Genomic DNA, 19,453 nt, shown 5'->3' on the forward strand with positions numbered 1-19,453 from the left:
GATTCAGGCTGTGCGCCACCAGCTCTGTGAGCTGAGGGGCAATGGCCCCAACAACAAGGTGTCCTTTTCAGGTTCCAAGGTAGGGAGAGGAATCAATATACCCAGGAGAAGGGCTTAGCTACTGCTGCTGCTGCTAAGGTGAGAAAAAGGGAGGCTGGAAACAAAGAGGTAAGTGGTTTTCTTCCCCTTATATAGCCCCCACCTGCTTATCTGGTGCAAAATGACTGGCCAAATGCCACTCTCTGTGCAACCCCATTGACTTCTATAGGAGCTGTAACTGATATCACAGTCTGGTCTCAAGCTCAGATGTCCCTCCCTCCATGATAATGACTGTCTCTCTCTTCAGAAATCCCAGAACGAAGCCAAGCTTTATCCCATCTGATCAGCTTAGTGCCCTGTGGCTTCAGTAAACTCATTCTTGTGCACGGCATTCATTTCCTGCCCACCAGAGCAGCACAAATCAGCTAGTAGGTGCAGACGGCTGGGGGCCTGTATACGGAGAATGAAAACCCATAGTAGGCTTTGATTTGCAAGTTTTGATCTGCTTCATTACAGCATGGCAGGAAGCAACCTGTTCAAATCAGAGAAAATCCAGCAGATGCTCTTTAGTTGCTAGCACAACTTGGCCAGTAATGCCTAACGAAGCATTTATTCCACATAATTCTTTTTTTTTCCTGTGTGCGAATTCTCCACAAATGAATTGTGATTTTTCTCCAGTTTATTTATCGCCAAAGTTATTCATTGAGTAACGTCTCCAATGAATTCTTATTCTGTAACCTGGTCCTGAGTAATTTTATTGCAAGTGTTCAATCTTCAAATTCGTCCTTCTCTGTCTGGATACATGCTACATTCCCTTTATCTGCTTGGATTGCATTGTGCAAATGCACATGACTGTGAATTCTCAATTTGATTTCAGTTGAATATTCTTCATTTTTTGTTCAACATTCCCTGTTTCACAAGAATTTTTGCCAGGATCATAATTGTTAATTATTTGTATGACAATAGCACCTGGTGGCCAGAACTGAGATAGAGGCCCCATAGTGGTAGGTGCTGTACAAATACATACATAAAAGAATAAGAATGGCCATACTGAGTCAGACCAGTGGTCCATCTTGTCCAGTATCCTGTCTTCTGACTGTGGTCAATACCAGGTGCTTCAGAGGGAATGAACAGAACAGCAATCGTCAAGTAATACATCCTGTCACCCATTCCCAGCTTCTGGCAATATGAGCTACTCTGATGTACACCCATATGAGACAGACCCTGTCCCAAAGAGCTTACAGTCTAATAGACAAGTCAGACAACACGTGGGAAAAAGGGAATTATTGTCTCTGTTGCAGACAGAGAGAGATTGAATGACTGGCTCAAGGTTACACAGGATGTCTGTGGTAGAGTGGAGAACTGAACCAAGATATCCTAGGTCACCATCCAGTGCTTTAAACACAAAACCATCCAGGAAACTCGTTTGTTATAATATCCATGGAACATAAACACAGAAAGGCTGGCAGTGTCAGCTGAAACGAATGCAAATAAATAGTTGAGAAAATATCGGCAGAAAAGAGTTTGCAGTATTCATTCATAGCTAGTTACTAGCCAAACAAAAAGTATTTATTTGCTTGTGTAGTCTGAGTAGAAAAGAATCTTCCTTGAGGGGCTGATGTTTGCTTCTACTTGTCATTCTCCTGATTAGATAGGTTATCAGATATGAACTATGAGCCAGCCTCTGTCGATGTCCATTGAAGAGCTACTCTGATGTACACCAGCTGAGGAAATGGTTCAGTATATATATGGTTCAGTGCAGAAGACCCTCTAATTTCTCTGTTGCTTTGGTACTCAACTTAGTTGGAGTAGAGCAGTCCCTCCTTTCCAAAATCTCATAGTTAACTGCACCTGCAGTTCTTGGGGGTCCTCCCCTGCCATATCAATGGATGTGAAGGACCTCACCAATGCCAGCTTGCAATCCACCAAGATGGCCTAGTATAAAAAGATCTGGCACTATCACCAGCAAACTGTATTACAGAACTTTCTGCTTACCTCCACCATGACCCCTGGCTTCCACGCTACCAGCCTAAGCTGGAACAAACATAGCTTTCCAACTTCACAGCAGCTTCCCCCATCCCCAGAGATTTACCCATGCAAATGAACAGGATGGAAGGGCCTGCTGCTACCTTATAAAGCCCAGAGACTTTTCACTATTCTCCTTACCAGAACAGTAGAACCTCTCCCGCTCTGGACTAACTTTCTTATACAGAAGCATTGGGTATTGCAATGTAAAATACTAGGGCAGGATATTTCTCTCACCTGATAGTGGTAACTGTGACTGAAGTCAGTGACAGCTGCTCAGACACAGTAGAAGAAGAATGGGGCCCTGGGATTTGAAGCTTAAGGAGGGAGCAGGGAGAAGTAAAAGGTGGCTAAAATGTCTTGCTTGTCAGTTCTTCCTACTGGAGGGGAAACAGAAAGTTTTACAATTCTGCTAAAGCAACTCTGCTTTACCTGTCCTATTACACACACAGATTGACTTCAATGGGACTGCATGTGACTAACTGTTTTTGATTGATGTTAAGCCTCATAAGATCAACCTGGTGTCCTAGCTATCAAAAACAAGATATCCTATCACGCTGGCTTTCTATACACAGGGACAGGCCTTTACTGCTGTTTTAATTAGCAGAGTGCCATTGATGGGAAGGAATGTTGATAGGCTGATACCAGTTGAGGAGCTTAAATATAAATTATATAAATGTGTGTATATATCTGTATATAAATGTATATATATGTATAGGTGTACAAATTTATATGTATGTGTGTGTATATATATGTATATAAATTAGAATCTCTCCATTCATATCAGTGGTGCTATGCTAATTAGCACGATCTGAAGAGCTGGCCCATAGTGTTAATAGAGCCCTTGGGCTAAAGAAGGAGTTGAGAGGAGAACAGCACCAGAAACAATTTTTCTGCAATGTTAAGTAATTAGTTGCCTGGAAAGGCTCCTTGGGGAGATGGCCTTGGGACACCCATTTCTGACTTTTAACAACCCCCAGTAAAGCAGGAGGGTTGCCATGCAATTAACAATCAGTGGGAAATTGCTGCTGCGGACACCTGGTCCCTACCTTTGTGCGTACACACACACCCACACGTTAATCTGTGACAGGCACACACCCATTCTCCCGCTGTACGTCACTCCAGGGTGTGTGGGCAGGCATTAATGTCGCATTTGTGGCAGATGAGGTGTGCGCCTGAGAAGAAAGCTGTGCCAGAGGAGTTGGGCAACAACACCTAGAGGAGGAAACGTGATGGTTCATAACTGGTGGAGCCAGCTAACTTCCTCCACGGCCCCTGCCCCTGGGCCTCACTACTGTCCTGAAGCCAAAGTATTAGAAAGTCTATGGCACTTATTTTAAAATGAGCAGAGGATGTTAGTCCCTGGTGTCCCACCCAAATTCCGTCCTCCACTCCTCTTACCTATGTTTTTCAGTTCTTTACTTCCTGTCTTAAACTGCTGTGTGGTGTTGCTGTGTGCTATTTAGCAGTTGCTGTGCTCCAGTCCAGAAGTGGATGATGAAATCTGTTCGCTCCCTCGCAGCGGTGTTGTAGAGCTAGTGACTTGAGACCCGGTGAAAGATGATACAGAATTAATCTCTGTGCTCTTCCTTCTTCTTACCTTATTGTTTTCTAGTGTTGAGCCCTAGCCATTTGAGCACGGGTTTCCCCCGGGCCACCATCACCACCATTTCTAAGGGACCTACCAATAAACAGTTATACAGTCTGCCTGGTTCCCATAGCAGTGCATAGATGCAGACCATGAGCCTGATTTTCATATACAGCCCCTTTTAAACCACTCTGGCAGTGGAGTAATGCACTCCTACTTTAAGGCCCCTGTAGGCTGTCACAATATAAATGAGAATCAGGCTGTGTGTGTGTGTGTGTATGCATGTATATGTGTGCATTTGCAGCTATCCATTATGTGTGTGAATGTATTTGTAAGTGTATGTCTTTCTTTAGGTGTGCTTGCGTGACAGCGAGTCAGCTGTCTATTCTTAATATATGCATATGTGCATGTCTGCAGGTGTACATTCAGTATACAATATGTGTATATGTGTGTGAGTCCATGTGGGTGCATGTCTACATCTAGTATAAGTATCTCTGAGTCTCAGATCACATGCCTGTCCCTTTGCATGCTGGCATCTGTATCAGCGCCTGTTTGTTCAATTGCACTTGCATGTTCATGGACTGGCTACTGTGAATTTGATAAAATCCACATTATCCAATGCAGTGGGGCAGTTTTCCTGACACTTTTCTTCTTGCTCTGTTCCGGATGCCAGCTGAGGGTTAATCACTGTTTGTTTATCACAGTTATCTCGAGGGCGTGGCACATGGCAAAGATCTGTTTGTTCCACGTTTACAGGAGGAATCAGCTTATTGTTCCTCAACTTGTATATTCTTAGGGCTAGATTGTGACTCCAGGCACAGTCCTGAGCAAGGGGTGAGGCAAAAACTGAATCAACCGGGGAATAGCCTGAGGAGACATTGTGCCTCAGAGACTTCCCTTTGGGTCCCAATGTGTCCTTCTTGCTCTCCTGGGGTAGTAATTTACTATACCATAAGTAAAGTCCTACTCACCCCAAGCTGGATCAGTGAGTAGGGAGTTGGAGCCAAGGCTATGCTTGTTCCTCACCCATTCCATACCCTTCCTTGCCCACCTGCTTCATGGAGGGAGTATGCAGGCAAATAAAGATGCTTGGACCCATCTGGCTGTCTTAGACAGAGGGGTGTAAGCAGCGTTTTTGTTCCCTCATCTGGGTGCATAGTCTGAGTCACAGTCCAGAAATTTGGGCACCAGTACAGAAGTCATAAGACTATTATAGAGCAAAAACAGTAGAAATTCCTGCACTGGCTTTCTTGAATTAATTGTGAATGGGAATAAATTTCTTAACTGATAGTTTACACAGACAGTTGAGGGGGAAAATGCACACAATTAGAAACCCAAAGTTCTTTACCTGTGGTGCTGAACACACCATATTGGATTATTAAAAGTGCAAGACCATTACAAATCTAATTTACTTTGCACCATTTTTATGGATTCTCTTTTTGCATTTCATGGAGCTTGGAGGGACATAGGTGCACAGGTTACTTTTCACTTTTGTTTATAGTCAGTTTCACTTTCTGATTCACAGTGCTAGCTGCTGGTTAGGGTTGCTGTCACTGCAGGGGAATATTTAAATGTAAAGAGAATTTTTTCACTGAAGTCAAAACAAAATTTATTAAAGTACTTTCTAATGGCTGCTTTGGAGCAATTTTACTTCAGAAAAAAGTATGCTCAGAATTCTAAAATGTCTTTCTTCAGCACTGAATAGAGTCCATTCTTTGTCCTGCCTGCCTGATGTTTGGAAATTTACATGAGATTTTCAAAAGTGCTCAGTATTAGCTGAACTCCGATCTTAGTTGGGGCCTGTATGTGCTACTATATTGCAAAAAATAATAGCCTTGTATTTAATTAAATTGTTAGTTAAGGTTTGCGAATCACTTTGAAAACAAAAAGCTCTGTGTACATTTATTAATGTTATGAAACATTCTCAACAAAACCTGAGTCAAGGGAAGTTTCTCTTTTGGAATATTCTCTGCACATTACTTGTCTCTCTGCTGAGTGGCAGCGTGGCAGGCAATATACACTTGCATTTTCTCATTCATTGGAGACATGCTCACATTCAGTAAGTGGTTGCTGGGAGCCAAGGTAAATAGACACATACTTTGCAGTGTCCATCACATCAATCTGGCGTGGCATTTATGAATATGATTCCAGGAGGAGATACACACACCTGGCTTTGATTATTGAACGGCCAGCACTCAGCACATTCATGGAAGGGGAGTTGAACACTCTTGCTTGGGGGAAGGACCTTGTATAGTGTAACTGTGCAGACATTCCTAGTAATAATGCTAATAATATGTAGAGCTTTTCAGCCGCAGACCTCAAAGCACTTTACAGAGTTCAGAATCATTATCCCCCTTTTACAGATGGTGAAACTGAGGCACAGAGGTGAAGTAACTTGCCCAAGGTCACCCAGCACGGCAGTGGCAGAACCAGGAATAGACCCCATGTCTCCTGACTCCCACTCCAGTGCTCCATCCACTAGCACACACTGCCTCCTGCTGACCTCCCTACTAAGGGCTTCTGTGATTGCTGACTCACTATCCCAGCGATTTTTTTCCTTTGCTTCCCACTCAGCCAAAATTGGGCCAGATGGTGACCCCTTTGTGCACAAGGCTGAGCTATTATTCATGACTGCCAGGGGAGACAGTGCTGACAGGTCCCAGATGCAATGCTCTCATAAAGCAGAGGTAACGCAGTCGCGGCCTAGGGATTAAGGATCCAACACTAGATTCTATGGTGCACTTTTATAAAGGTAATGAGATGCTCTCTGGCCATGTCTATACTGACGGTGGCAAATTCGCCCCGCCGCCAGATCGATCTTTCTGGATCGATGGAGCGGTCAGTGTAGACCCGCTCCATCGATCAGGAAGTCGATGCTGGTAAACCACCCCCTCAAGTAGCGTAGCGCTGCGTCGATGGGAACGCTGTTCCCGTCGGCACAGCGCAGTGTAGACAGCACACAGAAGAGAAGCAGAGCAGTTGACGTGAGTTACGCAAGCTACTCTGCGTAGTTTGTGTAACTCCCGTCGACTGCTGCCGAATCTCCAGGTAAGTGTAGACCAGGGCTCAGTGCTGGATGCTGTGATTAACACAGCAGAGGTGATGATGCGGTCATGTCTCAGGGCTGGAGACTCCCAGATCCTGCATAGCATATGATGAAGATGGTGTACTACGATGCAGATCTTAATGTCTAATATGCTCCAAGTTTACTAATGTGCTGTAGTTTCAACTGGACACAGTGTTCTTCACTTCCTGTGCTCAGCTGCAATGTGGAGTTACAGCCTGCTATTAATCATCTGTTACGTTCCACCCCAGACGTGGCTGCATTTCAGTGAGTGATAAACAGAGCTGCCTCTGTTTGCTTTGTGACACCTCCCAAACATGTTGGAATCCTTAGAGACATATGGGTGCACTATAAAAGAAAGAGGCCCATGATTCTGTATGCAGAGCTGGGCACTCCATGTATGAATCACTGACTTTCCTGTTTCTCCCTCCATTGCTTCATTTGAATACTCATTTGCTCCATGAATGGAATTCAGGAGCAGGAGAGAAACTGCTCTCAGTGGCATTATCTATTACCTCTCATGGGTCCCCTCTAAGGCTGCTACTGAGCAAGGGGATCCAGCCAATGCAAGTGCAGTTGTTGTTGCATCCAGCTATGCTGCCACAGGGAGAGATTAGTACAAAATGTATCCTGTTTCTGCGGAGAAGGAAGTTCCTTTCCTCATGGCTCCCTAAGATTTGCAGAGTTGGGAGGGAGCATGAGCTCCTACACCTACAGCTCCCCAAATCTCTCAAACCTGAGGGGATAGTTGCAGGAAAACTCCTTGAGGGTAAGCTAAGCTTTCCTCCTCCCTGTACCTTTCTCAGGAGTTTTTCTGCAAGAGGGGATTGTCACATTACATGGAATTACAGTCTTTCTTAAACAGGAGGTATTTATTAAAGAAAAGCACAAATGACAGACACAATCAAACAGATTTCCGCATAGCTTGAGTCCCAGCTTTGTCTCACTTGCTTATCAGGGATCACATCTTGCCTGGAACTCTGTCCAGCACACAGATACACCAGTGGTTGAATAGTTTAATGCAAATTAACACATTATTAATTAGGTGATCTGGTCCAAGGTATCATATTTTACTATGTTTGTTTCATGTTTTATCTGTATTTACTCTTACTGGAGTCTTGGGTTAGAGACACAACAGTGAAAAGGAAATGAACCACCCATTTATTTTATTTGTTTCTTCAGGTTGCCCACACTTACTCATGGCTAACAAAATGAGTTCAAACATCACTACTACCTCTCCTGGTCCCAGTTCCATCACGGCGACTACTGCTCTGACTACTGCTGAGCCTGGCTTCATAGATGGCATTATTAACAAAATACCATGTGAGTAAATTAAAGGAGGCAGAGTGGGCACAAGTGCCGGGTTCCTCACTCAGAGAGTTGCAGGAGTTCTGGTTGCAGGGGTTAACTTGTTTGCAGAATTCATCATGAGTCAACCAGGCTTCCTCCTGGTCTTATCCTTGATCTCAGTCTAAAAGGTCTTTCTAATGATCTGCCACTGCTCTGATCTGAATGCTGTATTAGTCTGCTCCTATGCTCCCATTCAAACACTCTTCTCTTGACTCCCTCCCTGGCATGCTAATGACATGAACTGCAGTGGGCCAAAAAACAAAAGAAAAATGAACACCAAAAAACCCCAAAAGCATTAAGCTAGATTGAGAGTGGGGCTAGAAAGTAACAACCGAAAAGGTGGCAATGCCATTGTAGCGATCAATGGTGTGCCCTCGCCTGGAGTCCTGTGTTCAGTTCTGGTCACCCCGTCCCCCCAGAAATACAGGAGAAGGAGAAAGGGCTTCAGAGACAGGCAGTGAATGTGTTTGGAGCCATGGAAAGGAGTGACTGCAGCGCCTGGGACTATTTTGTTTTGGGAGGGGTGATTAAAGGAGGACATGCTAGAGGCAAACAAGATAATGGATGCAGTTGCAATTTTGTCACAGATCTTGTGACATGCGGGTTTTCCCCCTAAAGCCCCATCTCCTGGGGTTATGAGAACCTAGCTTTCGCTTGGAAAAAAAAAAAGAGGACGTTTCTAGCCCTTGCGGTTGCAAAAAAAAGCTTGAAATCGTGATCCCTAAGGACTCAAAAAGCAGAAGGTGAATTAAAAAGAACACCTCGTGTATTATTTTAATGATTTGATTTAATGATTTGGAAGCCGATCTCATGATTTTTGGGGGCCCTGACAGGATTTTTAAATGCTTGGGCTGGCAATACATGGAATAGGTCCTGCAAGTGTCCCATCCCCCTCCCTTATCTAGGACCACATGCAAATGGCTGCCCCCAGGTCCCCCTAACCTCTGCCAGCAGCAGCCAGGCAGGGAGGGAGGTGTACCCTATGGACTGAGGACACTCCTCCTGGCCTCAGAGCCTCCTGGGACATTCTCCCAACCATCTCTTTTGCCTTTTCACCCCTCCAGCTCCTCTCCATGGTGACCTGAAGTGAAAACCCAAAAATGGGATGTCTTGATGTGATGACTTTGTCCTAAGGACCAGGTTGGAATGGTAGCTCCCTTAGCGACTGAGCACCTTAGAAAAAACAGTGAAGAAAAAGGGAATTTAGGAAATGATGGCAATGCCACCTAGTGGCACCATAGTTTAAGGTTGTGTTCAGCTGTACAGTATAAGCATGGTGCCGTGAACCTGGCCACAGGATGGACTGAAATTCTATGGCCTGATTCCTGGATTCTGCTGCATTCCAGTGGCAGTTTCTGATACATTTTTAAAATAGCTGTTAACCAAATTAAATCTAAAAGTGACTCGTACAAGCAGCACAGTGTTTATTTTGGGGTGGCAGGATGAGCAATTTTGCTGGATGTTTCTACTAGAAAGATCAGCCAGGAAAGAGTGAACAATGCGGCCATGAAAACTGGTAGCTTTAGCTTTCAGGTTTAATAACTTATTGAGATGAATACAGTGGCTCATGCTTGTCAGAATGCAGTTGTTCCAGGTGGCAACAGTGCAGCTGTTGTATCTGGTTATGTTCTGTATGTTTAGGTTTTTTAACCATAAACACTTTTTTCAAAGGGAAAGTTTGTATTTTGCAGCTCAGTTCTGCAACAAGGGAGGGAGTTCCCAGGCCAGGTCCATTGCTGCAGAACTGCAGGCTGAACTCCATCAGGAGCACAAGACTTAGCAAAGCCAATCTTCAAAACATTGGAACAAATATAGCTCAACTGGGGGCCCACATATCAACCTCTAAATAAATATGATGTCGCTTTGACACGAAGCTGGTTGTGTCACACTGACCTGTACTGATTCCTCAGACAGAGGCAGTAGGTCCCGTGCCATTAAACGGACTCATCATTGAATGATGGCTGGGAACGTAATACGTGACATTGCTGGATCTGATATTCACAACTTGTTGTCATCTCCCAAGCCCACGATGCTGATGATCAGGAAGCACATAAAGGGACCTGTCAGGATCTAAGTAGTGGGATTTAAAGGACATGGCAGCGTATGTGCAGGATATGACCTGTTTGCTTACTGCTGTCTCCTTGTAAAGATGAGAACAGCCAGCACTGCAGTGGTAGTAGGACATACTGCATTGGGATAAAACAGGCTGCGCGGGGCAGTGAATGCAATATCGGAGTCTCTGTTGACTTGACTTAGTGGAATTCCTTCTGCACATGCATATTTCCTTCTCCCTATGGCACAAACTGCTAAAGCAGCCAGTCAGTGGTTGAGATTTACAGAGCAGCCTAGGAGATTTAGATAGATATCTCCCATTAATTTCAATAGGAGATTAGTGTCTAGGGCCGGTCTACACTAAACAGTTAAATTGACCCAGTTACGTCACTCAGGGGTGTGAAAAATCCACTGCCCTTAGCGACATAGTTAAATCAACCTAACTCCTGGTGTAGACAGCACTAAATTGATGGAAGATTTTTTCCGTCGAGCTAGCTACCGCCTCTTGAGGAGGTGTATTAACTATGCCAGCGAGAGAATGCCTCCTGTTGCTGTAGTGAGTATTTACTCTGAAACACTGCACTTGTGCTGTTGTAGCGTTTCAGGGCGCATCTACATTTAAATCCCCTAGATTGCTTTGAAAACCTCAATCAGTTTCTCTACCCAGCTACCCATGTTTGAAATGAAGTTACACAGATCATTTGGCCTTTGATGATACTTCTCACTTCCTCCACTGGTCTCAAAGCACTGTACAAACATGGGTGAATTAACTCTCACTCCATCCCCATGGGGTAGTGGAGTATTATTTCCCCCACTGACAGTTGGAGATCTTAGGCACAGGAAAGATAAAGCCAGACTTTCCAGATGGGTGTGCCAAGCGTTAGACAATTATTTACTCCATATTCCAGCACATCAGTCACAGTGGCCTAATTTTCACAGGTGCTGATCACACGCAGCTCTGAATTACTTCAGGGGGAGTTGCAGAAGCTCAATATCTCTGAAAATCAGACCACTTTTATTTGGGTGCTGAAGTGTGGATGTAGGCACTTGACTTTAGGCACCTATGATTTCCCATTTGGGCCCAAGTGACTTGCCCAGGGCTCAGATTCTAAATCAGGAGTTCTGCTAACATCCTCTCCCTAGACACAGGGATTATTTAGACAGGCATTCCATAAACAGTGATGTAACCCCATTTATTTCTCTCTTTGTTTCCCACATGGTGCAACAGTACCCAAATGGGCTCTCATCGCCATTGCAGTTGCAGCAGGCCTTCTCCTCATCCTCTTTATCATCTGCATCATTAAGTGCTGCTGTTGCAAGAAGAAGAACAAGAAGAAGGAGAAGCTCAATCTGCAAAATGTCAATGGCTCCACCACTGCCAGCCTGGTATGCCCCTTCCGCCACCTTACTCCACAGCTGGTAGATGCACTCATAAGCAGCCGCTTGTTTTAGTGAACTGAGCACAGGGCTGGAGAGCCAAGAACTTAATGGGTTCTGCCACTGACATACAGCTGGGGTAGCTCCTGCTCAGAAAAGCCCTCAAGCTAAGTTAGCAACGTGTGCTGCAGGCCAGAACGATCATGGTTTGGCAGAGATGCATATGGAAAACGTCCCCAGCATCTGCCTGTCTGATGACTTGATGCTTCTAGTTAGTGCTCTCAGTTTTCATGATCTCCAAATTAATCAGATATGGAAAAAGAGGAAGGAAAATGGAAGTACAGGATGCAGTCTGTCTTTGAGTCTGGGAGCAGCCAGCATGAGAGAGATCTATGCTTAGTGTGGCAGAATAAGAGGTACCAGGGTCCCTTTTTGGAGCATTGGGGCTTAATGATGGAGCCTTCATGATCCTGAGGCTGTCCTGATTTTTGTTTGCTTGGTTCATTTCAATGTGGCCAGGCCTCAGACTTGTATACCCAGAATGTAACAGGGATCCTTTCATGATTTGATTGTGACTTTAAAACAGTGACCTCCAGGATTGCAGCATACATCAGGCCTGGCAATGCAGTGTATAGAAGTTAACATTCTCAGCTTGGTGTTCGCTCTTATCTGCTCAGGAAGGAGCAAGCAGCTTGGGCTGGCAGCCTCATTTCTGGAAGATGGTGACATGGTTAGAGAATTGCTCTGTTGCCCCTAGCTTTCAGCCATGGAGAGATATCCCAGAGATCCCAGCTTGAACCTCCATGAGCACTGTTATTTTGGAAGACACGATGCTGCTTTCTTGCTGTAGGTCCAGCCAGATATGGAAGATTTGGAGTCTGGACTTGAGGACAAGAATCGAGGAAGGCTGCAGTATTCCCTGGAGTATAACTTCCGTAGCCAGGAGGTAGGACTTGCTATACCAGGGGTGAGCTACTGAGTGCTGGTGGAAGTGGCAGGAAATGCTTTTTCCTTGCATGGTCAGATTCCTTCCCCTCACGACATTTCAAACCCTTTCAGAGCTGGCTCCACACCTCTTCCCAGTCCCTTTCACATGCCCCACCCCCACAACAGCCAGCCAGCATGCTGATCCTCCACGATGCACACAGCTCCAGCTCCTCCCCTAAACCTGTGGGCACAGTTGCAGATACTAAATAGGTCCTAGCCCACCAGCTGGCCAGCAGGGTCCCTTCTGCATCCCTGGTTACTGAGCTATAATGGCACCTCCAAAATTGCTTCCCACCACAAGAAGCACCTGGTATGCTTTTCTGTGTCCCGTTTGCCTACAGCCCCCCCGGGAGGATGCAAAGCTGAGCCAGATCTCTCTCCTTATATGGAATAACCTTTTGCTGTTGATCTTTTTTCAGATGAAGGTTGGAGTGAAGCAGGCAGCTGATTTAAAGGCCATGGACAGCACAGGGACCTCTGACCCATATGTTATTATCTACTTAACATCTGATATGAAGAAGAAGTATGAAACCAAGGTTTACCGCAAGACATTGAACCCTGTCTTCAATGAGAGCTTCACCTTCCAGGTGAGAAACACTCTCAGCTACTCCCTCTCATCCAGATCACTGCTGGAAGCGGCTCTTGACTCATTGCTTGTGAGCTGACAGCAGATCTCCGATAGCTAGTGCTGATCCTGCAGATACAGTGTTGCACATGCAAGAGTGAGGTAAACTGGTGAGCAGGATGAGAGCGTGATCATGTTAGTGAGAGCATGCTGCACATCCAACAAATTCCTCCTGCTTTGTGGCCAGAGTAAGGCCAAGGAGGAGAGACACAGAAGATGCATGTCTCCCCAGGCTAACCCATTCTTACCCATAGGCCCCCTTTTATACTCTGGATTCTTGAGATTAAGGAAACAGGGTCTGAGATTTTCTTACATTCACACTTACACCTTTCCCCCCATCACAGGGAGGCTCTGTCACTCCCATTGTAGCACACTGCCTGACCTGTTTCTTGGTCTCTTAACCACAAACACACATCAAGTTGGTACCCTTTTACCATGTGTGTATTTATTCTTCACTTGCACCGAATAACAGGATGCACTGCAGGCTTGCAGCGGGAGGAGATTTCTGTCTTCACAGCCATCTCTCCTCAGCTCAGACTTGCCCTCTGAGCTTCCCACTCCTGTTCCTCCCAATGTCATCTTCTCCATTACTGAACCAATTGCCTCCTGAGCCCAGCAATTACCACCCAAGGGTCATTAATCCCCAGCAGAAACTGACTAATTGGCTTCAGTGAAGCCTACACTCTTCCCAGTGCGGCAGCAATCTCAGCAACTAGAGTGCTACTAATAGTGCCGTGTCACACTCTCCCCCCGCCCCATCATGAATCCCTCACTTGGGTGTGCTGGAGCACAATCAGTTTGCTCTCCTGTTGTGCAGCACCATACATGCAATGGCAGGAGCAAGGCTCTGGTCTCCTGCACAAACACTGCTATGTCCTTCCAGTTTTTTCTGCTGAGTCTGAGCGGAAAAGGGGGACTTGTCACCTCTCATTGGTCCCTCCTGAAAATGGTCACGGCAACACGTCTCTCCTCCTTGCTTTGGGTTCCAGGATCCAGAGATCCATCCTGCTCAGGGCTTAGGGCCAGCAGAGCAATGTGTTGGGCATCCTAGAGGTGAATGAGTGTGGAGGCTGACTCTCACTCCGGGAAAGGAGGGCCTGCGGGGAGTGGCAATGGAGTGAGGGAAGCTCTGTTACAACTCTGCTGCCCCAGACTCATGAGACTGAGCTCTTAACAGAAGAGCACGACAGTGATCTCTTTACCTCCGCCGCAATTCCATTCTTGTCTCCTCCCTGGCAGATTCCCCAGGCGGAGGTGTCCGAGTCCACCCTGGTGATGCAGATCTATGACTTCAACCGCTTTGCCAAACATGACATCATCGGTGAGGTCCGGCTGCCTCTGGGTGATGTCGACCTACAGCACGTGATTGAGCAGTGGCAAGAGCTCACCGCTGCCAGTAAGATTGAGGTGGGTATCCAAGTCAAACCCTGGAGTGAGAGGGGCCAGCAAGTGGGCAATATATCGAACCAGTGGCAAAATATCTCACAGATCTCCCCATGAAAATCTTGATCCACCATCTTAACTCCTGCTGAGCAGCATCTCCATCTGCAAGAATTGCTGCTAAAGTTCCCCCGGCTAGGACTGTTGCAGCCCTTACTCAGTTGCACAGGGGAGTAAAGCCTGCCTGCTTGGCCCTGCTCAGAGTTCCCCTACAGACACAGTGGGGAGAACAGGGGCTACTCCATCCATATTCCATGCAATGAGCCAGTAGGTGAGGAAGAGGGAATGGAGAGGGGTGAGGAATGGGAGGAGTCTTCCACCACGCACTAGCCAGAATGGATGGCCAGGCACATTGTGGATATAAATTGTTCCATGAGCCTGGGTGAAGTAACTCATTCCTCCCCCAGAGGAGTAGGAAAAGAACATTTTGTAGCTGGAGTATTTGCCAAAAACAAATGTTGAATTGCTCTGTTTGATGTATAACCAGAAAACTGCAACTTTTGCTGAGATGCCTGATTGCAGAAGCAGGATGGCCTAAACCAAGCAGTCAAAAGTAATGAGTCAGTCCCCTACCCCCAAAATCATTTATGGCCTGACTTAAAAATCATGATATTTTTTCGAAATAATAAACATTGGGTTCTTTTTATTTGTCTTGCTTTTTGAGCCAGTAGGGATCACATTTTCAAATTTTCCTCTGCAATCACGAGGACCAGAAGACTAGAACTGTACTTTAAAAAAGTTGTAATGAAAATGGAAATTTTCTTATAATCACAGGGGCCCTGGAACCTTTCTTAAAACCCCACATATTGAGACTCATGATATAAATCACAAGAATTTGCAATGCTGTCTAGTCATGTGGAATTGTTTCTCTTCTCTGATTGGATAAAATGCTGCTAACCCACGCAGTGTGAAATGCAAATGTTGAAGATTAGTCAATCTACAGTTCAAAATTCATGCCATGCTGCTTATTCATTTTAAATTATACCACTTATGTAATTAGAGTTACATAAAAAATTGCATAAGTTAATTAAGAGAAAGTTACGTAAATGAGTCACATCAATTATAGCATGAACTATAGTTTGTAGTCCTGGTTGTAATAGTCATAATTCACAATTAGAATGAATTGCTGGTCAAGGAATATTTTCTAAATAAGTTGGCTATTAATTTTATCTAGTCACAAACCAGGACAATTCCTTGGTGTGTGTGTAGACTATTTGCAAATAGGGGAAAAAAAGGTAAAATTCAGTGAATAAAAGATTAATTTTAAATTATTTATTCACCTGATAAAAATCTAGAATGAAGTGTGAAGCAGACATGGTCAAAAATTTGCCAATTTGTGAAAATTTCAACAAAAAACTGGGACATTTTCAGTGATATTTCCCCTGCAAATATTTTCTCCCACTTTTCAACTAGCTGTATAGCTGGTGAAAATGTTGAGAAATTAGCAATCTCATCAAAATGTCCACAAAAAAGACAACATTTTCAACAAACTTTACCCTCAGAGGAACATGGCCTTTGTTGAGCTGAGGCTGTATGAGGCTGTAACTCCACACTATAGCAGATGAGAAAATGGGACATCATTTTCACAAAAGTTTTCACGTTTTGATCTTTTCTTTTCATTGCAATTTCAACCAAAAAGTGTTGTCCAAAATTTCAAATTTGGAAGTTTTCTCCCACTTCTGTAACCCTTTGACAGAATATCCTGGAGCATGAGGTGTAACCTGTGTCCTTACTGTAGTGGTCATGGGCACCCTTCTGATGGCACCCTTCTGAGAGAAATGATAAAATGCTGGTGAAAGATGCTGCATTCACAGGCCAATTCCTTTGTGTATCCGGAGGATAGGTGCAGCTAAGGCAGTGACAGAGAACCCTACCCTTAGTCACCCTAACCCTAGATGGGGATCCCTACTGGCCCCAGGCCTAGGGGGGGATCCCCACCCTTAGTAACTCTACCCATAGCCTGGGGAAACTCACTAGCCCCAGGGAGCCCTACCCTTGGTAACCCTAACTCTAAACCAAGGACCCCTAATGGCTCCAGGCCCAATCCTAGCCTGGGAATCCCTACTCATAGTAACCCCTATCCTAGGCCAGGAAGCCTTACTGGCCAGAGGCCTAACTGTAGACCGGATATCCCTTTCCTAACCCTAACCCTGATAGCCCTAATGGCCCCTAGCCCAGGAAGTACTACCCATAGTTACCCTAATCTTGCCTTGGAGAGGCCTACACATAACAACCCTAACCCTAAATCAGGGAAGCCCTAACACCCTGAGACCTAACCCTAGCCTGGGGGGCTTTCACCTTAATAAAGCTAACTCTAGTTTGGGAATCCCTCCTCTTAGTAACATTAACTCTAGCTGGGGGAATTTTACTGGCCCCAGGCCTAACCTGACACCAGGGAACCTTACCCTTAGTAGCTATAACCTTAACCTGGAAATCCCTACCAGCCCCAGGCTGAACCCTAGCCCAGAAAAGCCTATCCTTAATAACCCCAACCCTACCCCAGAAAGCCCTACTCTCAGTATCCCCAACCTTAGCCCAGAGAGGCCTAGTCTTAGAACTCTAACCCTAGCCCAGGGAGCCCTACCTGTCCCAGGCCTAATCTGACCCAAGGAAGGTCTATCCCTGGTAATACTAACACTAGCCTGGGCAGTCCTAGTGAACCCAGGTCTAACCATAGCCAGTAAACGCCTACCCTTAGTAACCCTAACTCTACTCTGGGAATTCCTACCCGCCCCATACATAATCCTAGTCTGGAAAAACCTCCCTTTGTAAATCTAACCCTACCTGATGTTCCCTACTGGCCACAGACCTCACCCTAGCCTGGAGAGCCCTACCCTTGGTAACCCTCACCTTAGCCTGGGGAGGCTGATCCTTAGTAACTCTAGTCTGGGGATCCTTACCCTTAGTAACGCCAACCTTAGCCAGGGGATTCCTACTACCCCCAGTCCTAAACCTAGCCCGGAGATGCCTACCCTTAGTCACCCTAATCTTAGCCTAGCCTTGTAATCTCAACCCTAGCCAGGGGTGTCCCACTGGCTCCAGGTCTAACCTGACCTCAGGGAGCCCTATGCTTTGTAACCCTAACCCTAGCCTGGGGATCTGTACTTACTGCAAAAGAAACCCTACTTTCCCAGTTCCAGGCCTAACCCTAGCCTGGGGACCATTCGTAAGGGTAGCTATTTTGACATGGATGCCTTTTGTGTGTGTATCTGTGTGTGTGAACCAAACTGAGACCAGTCAAATCATAAAGGAGTGGGAGAGGCACCCAAGGCCAGCTGCATAAGCTTTTTCTGTTCAAAAGACACACGTTAACTCACATATACTTTGTTCTCTATAGAAATAGATGTTGCACTAGCGGGCACTATGGAGTGTGAGGCATCAAGAACCATGGAACAAGCACGGCTCAGGCACTGAAAGCATGATTTATTCCTTGCATTGGTTGGTTTGGCTATATTGCTCTGAACAAGCCATCATGCATTCACCGATCACTGCTCTCTTGACTTGTGTTTTTAACAGCAAGAGCGCCTTGGGGAGATCTGTTTTTCACTCCGATACATCCCCAGCACCAGCAAGCTAACTGTGGTGATCCTGGAAGCCAAGAAGCTCAAGAGGATGGATTCAAGTGGATTATCAGGTAAAAGGCAATGGGCCATAATGGCTGTACAGTGTGGGATCAGGGAGTGTGGGGCACATAAGGAAGGATTCACCATGGCTCTGCATTGACAGATAAGCCCCAACTAGACAGGTTCTCCTTAAACCCAGGTCTCTTCAATTCAGGTTTGACTCCTATTACTGTAAAGGGAGTGAGATAAGACAGGCAGAAATACAGAAGGCACCAACAGTAAGAGCTGTGGATTCAGATTCTGCCTCAGGGGATGAGGATGAATGAGTTTGATGTCTAGTTCCAGTTTCAAAAATTCATGCCATATATTTGTAAGAGAGATAAGGGGTGAGGGAATATATTTTATTGGACCCACTTCTGCTGGTGAAAAAGATCACCCACCTTGTCTCTCTAATATCCTAGGACCAACATGGCTACAATAACACTGTAACCATGTATTTGTAACACAGTTTGGCAAAAGCTTGTACAATAGACAACTTCTGCATTTCTTCCCAGGAGGAAGGCTCTGGTGGCAGCCCCAAAGGGTGTGTGTGGGGACTTTGTGTCTGTGGGTGGAAAGGGCTCAGTATAGACCTCCTCTATATATGCGACTGGGAGCAATTCAACCTTGTGTTTAAGGGGGCTTGGAGAATCCCCTAACCTATGAGGTGAGAAGCACCATGCCCCATGCCTCTCCTTTGTGTCTACCCCTCTTCCTTCTCCCTCTCCTCCATTTTGCCTCATCACAATCACCGTGAGGAGTAGCAGGAAGGGCTGCAAGTTGGGATTTGGGTGCATTGGCAGAGCTGTATGGAGGCCCATGACTGGCATTGCAGGAGATATCACAGATCAGAATTGAGGCTGATTGACTGAATTGTGGGGGAAGCCCGGGGCTGTGAAAGCGGGGGTTGCTGCAGGTCAGGACTGAGGTGCACTGGCAAGACCATGGGTTACAACAGCAGAGGGCCTTCTAGATCAGGACCAAGGTGCATCGGTAAAGCCATGCAGAGGCCAGTTACCAGGAAAGCTAGGAGAATTCTGAATGTAAATGTTCCATGAAGCTGTTTCACAGGTGAGCTGTTGAAATCTTTGCATCAGGGGATTGCATTAATGATACTGCTTGGTCATGTCCTCTACTCTTTCCTATGTTCTTTGTTTCTCAGACCCCTACGTCAAAGTGCAGCTTATCCTGAACAAGAAGAAATGGAAGAAGAAGAAGACACATGTGAAGAAGAGCACTTTAAGCCCCTACTTCAATGAGGTGTTTACTTTTGAGGTGTCTTTCAACCAGATCCAGGTAGGTTT

General features: G+C 45.6%; 1 protein-coding gene and 1 long non-coding RNA gene across 3 annotated transcripts in view; one reads left to right on the top strand and one right to left on the bottom strand.

The window, feature by feature from the left end:
• The window catches only part of SYT8 (synaptotagmin 8), a 21,276-nt gene continuing 1,823 nt past the window's right edge, over positions 1-19,453 (top strand). Inside the window, exons 1-8 of one of the 2 annotated variants that reach the window (XM_067540585.1) lie at positions 1-168; positions 7,899-8,039; positions 11,347-11,504; positions 12,346-12,441; positions 12,902-13,069; positions 14,347-14,514; positions 18,064-18,181; positions 19,312-19,445. In XM_067540585.1, the coding sequence (XP_067396686.1) occupies positions 7,916-8,039; positions 11,347-11,504; positions 12,346-12,441; positions 12,902-13,069; positions 14,347-14,514; positions 18,064-18,181; positions 19,312-19,445 (966 nt within the window). In that variant the 5' untranslated portion in view covers positions 1-168; positions 7,899-7,915. The remainder of the gene's footprint in view (positions 169-7,898; positions 8,040-11,346; positions 11,505-12,345; positions 12,442-12,901; positions 13,070-14,346; positions 14,515-18,063; positions 18,182-19,311; positions 19,446-19,453) is intronic. The other variant, XM_067540586.1, reaches the window with a different exon arrangement.
• LOC137148078 (uncharacterized) overlaps positions 19,029-19,453 on the bottom strand; it is a 9,057-nt gene continuing 8,632 nt past the window's right edge. Inside the window, exon 3 of the long non-coding RNA XR_010918433.1 lies at positions 19,029-19,337. This is a non-coding gene — a long non-coding RNA (uncharacterized lncRNA). The remainder of the gene's footprint in view (positions 19,338-19,453) is intronic.

The sequence above is a fragment of the Emydura macquarii genome, unplaced genomic scaffold (assembly GCF_026122565.2).
Source record: "Emydura macquarii macquarii isolate MOO-44397 ecotype Brisbane River unplaced genomic scaffold, CSIRO-AGI_Emac_v2 contig_587, whole genome shotgun sequence".
In the NCBI taxonomy this organism is placed as follows: domain Eukaryota; kingdom Metazoa; phylum Chordata; order Testudines; family Chelidae; genus Emydura; species Emydura macquarii.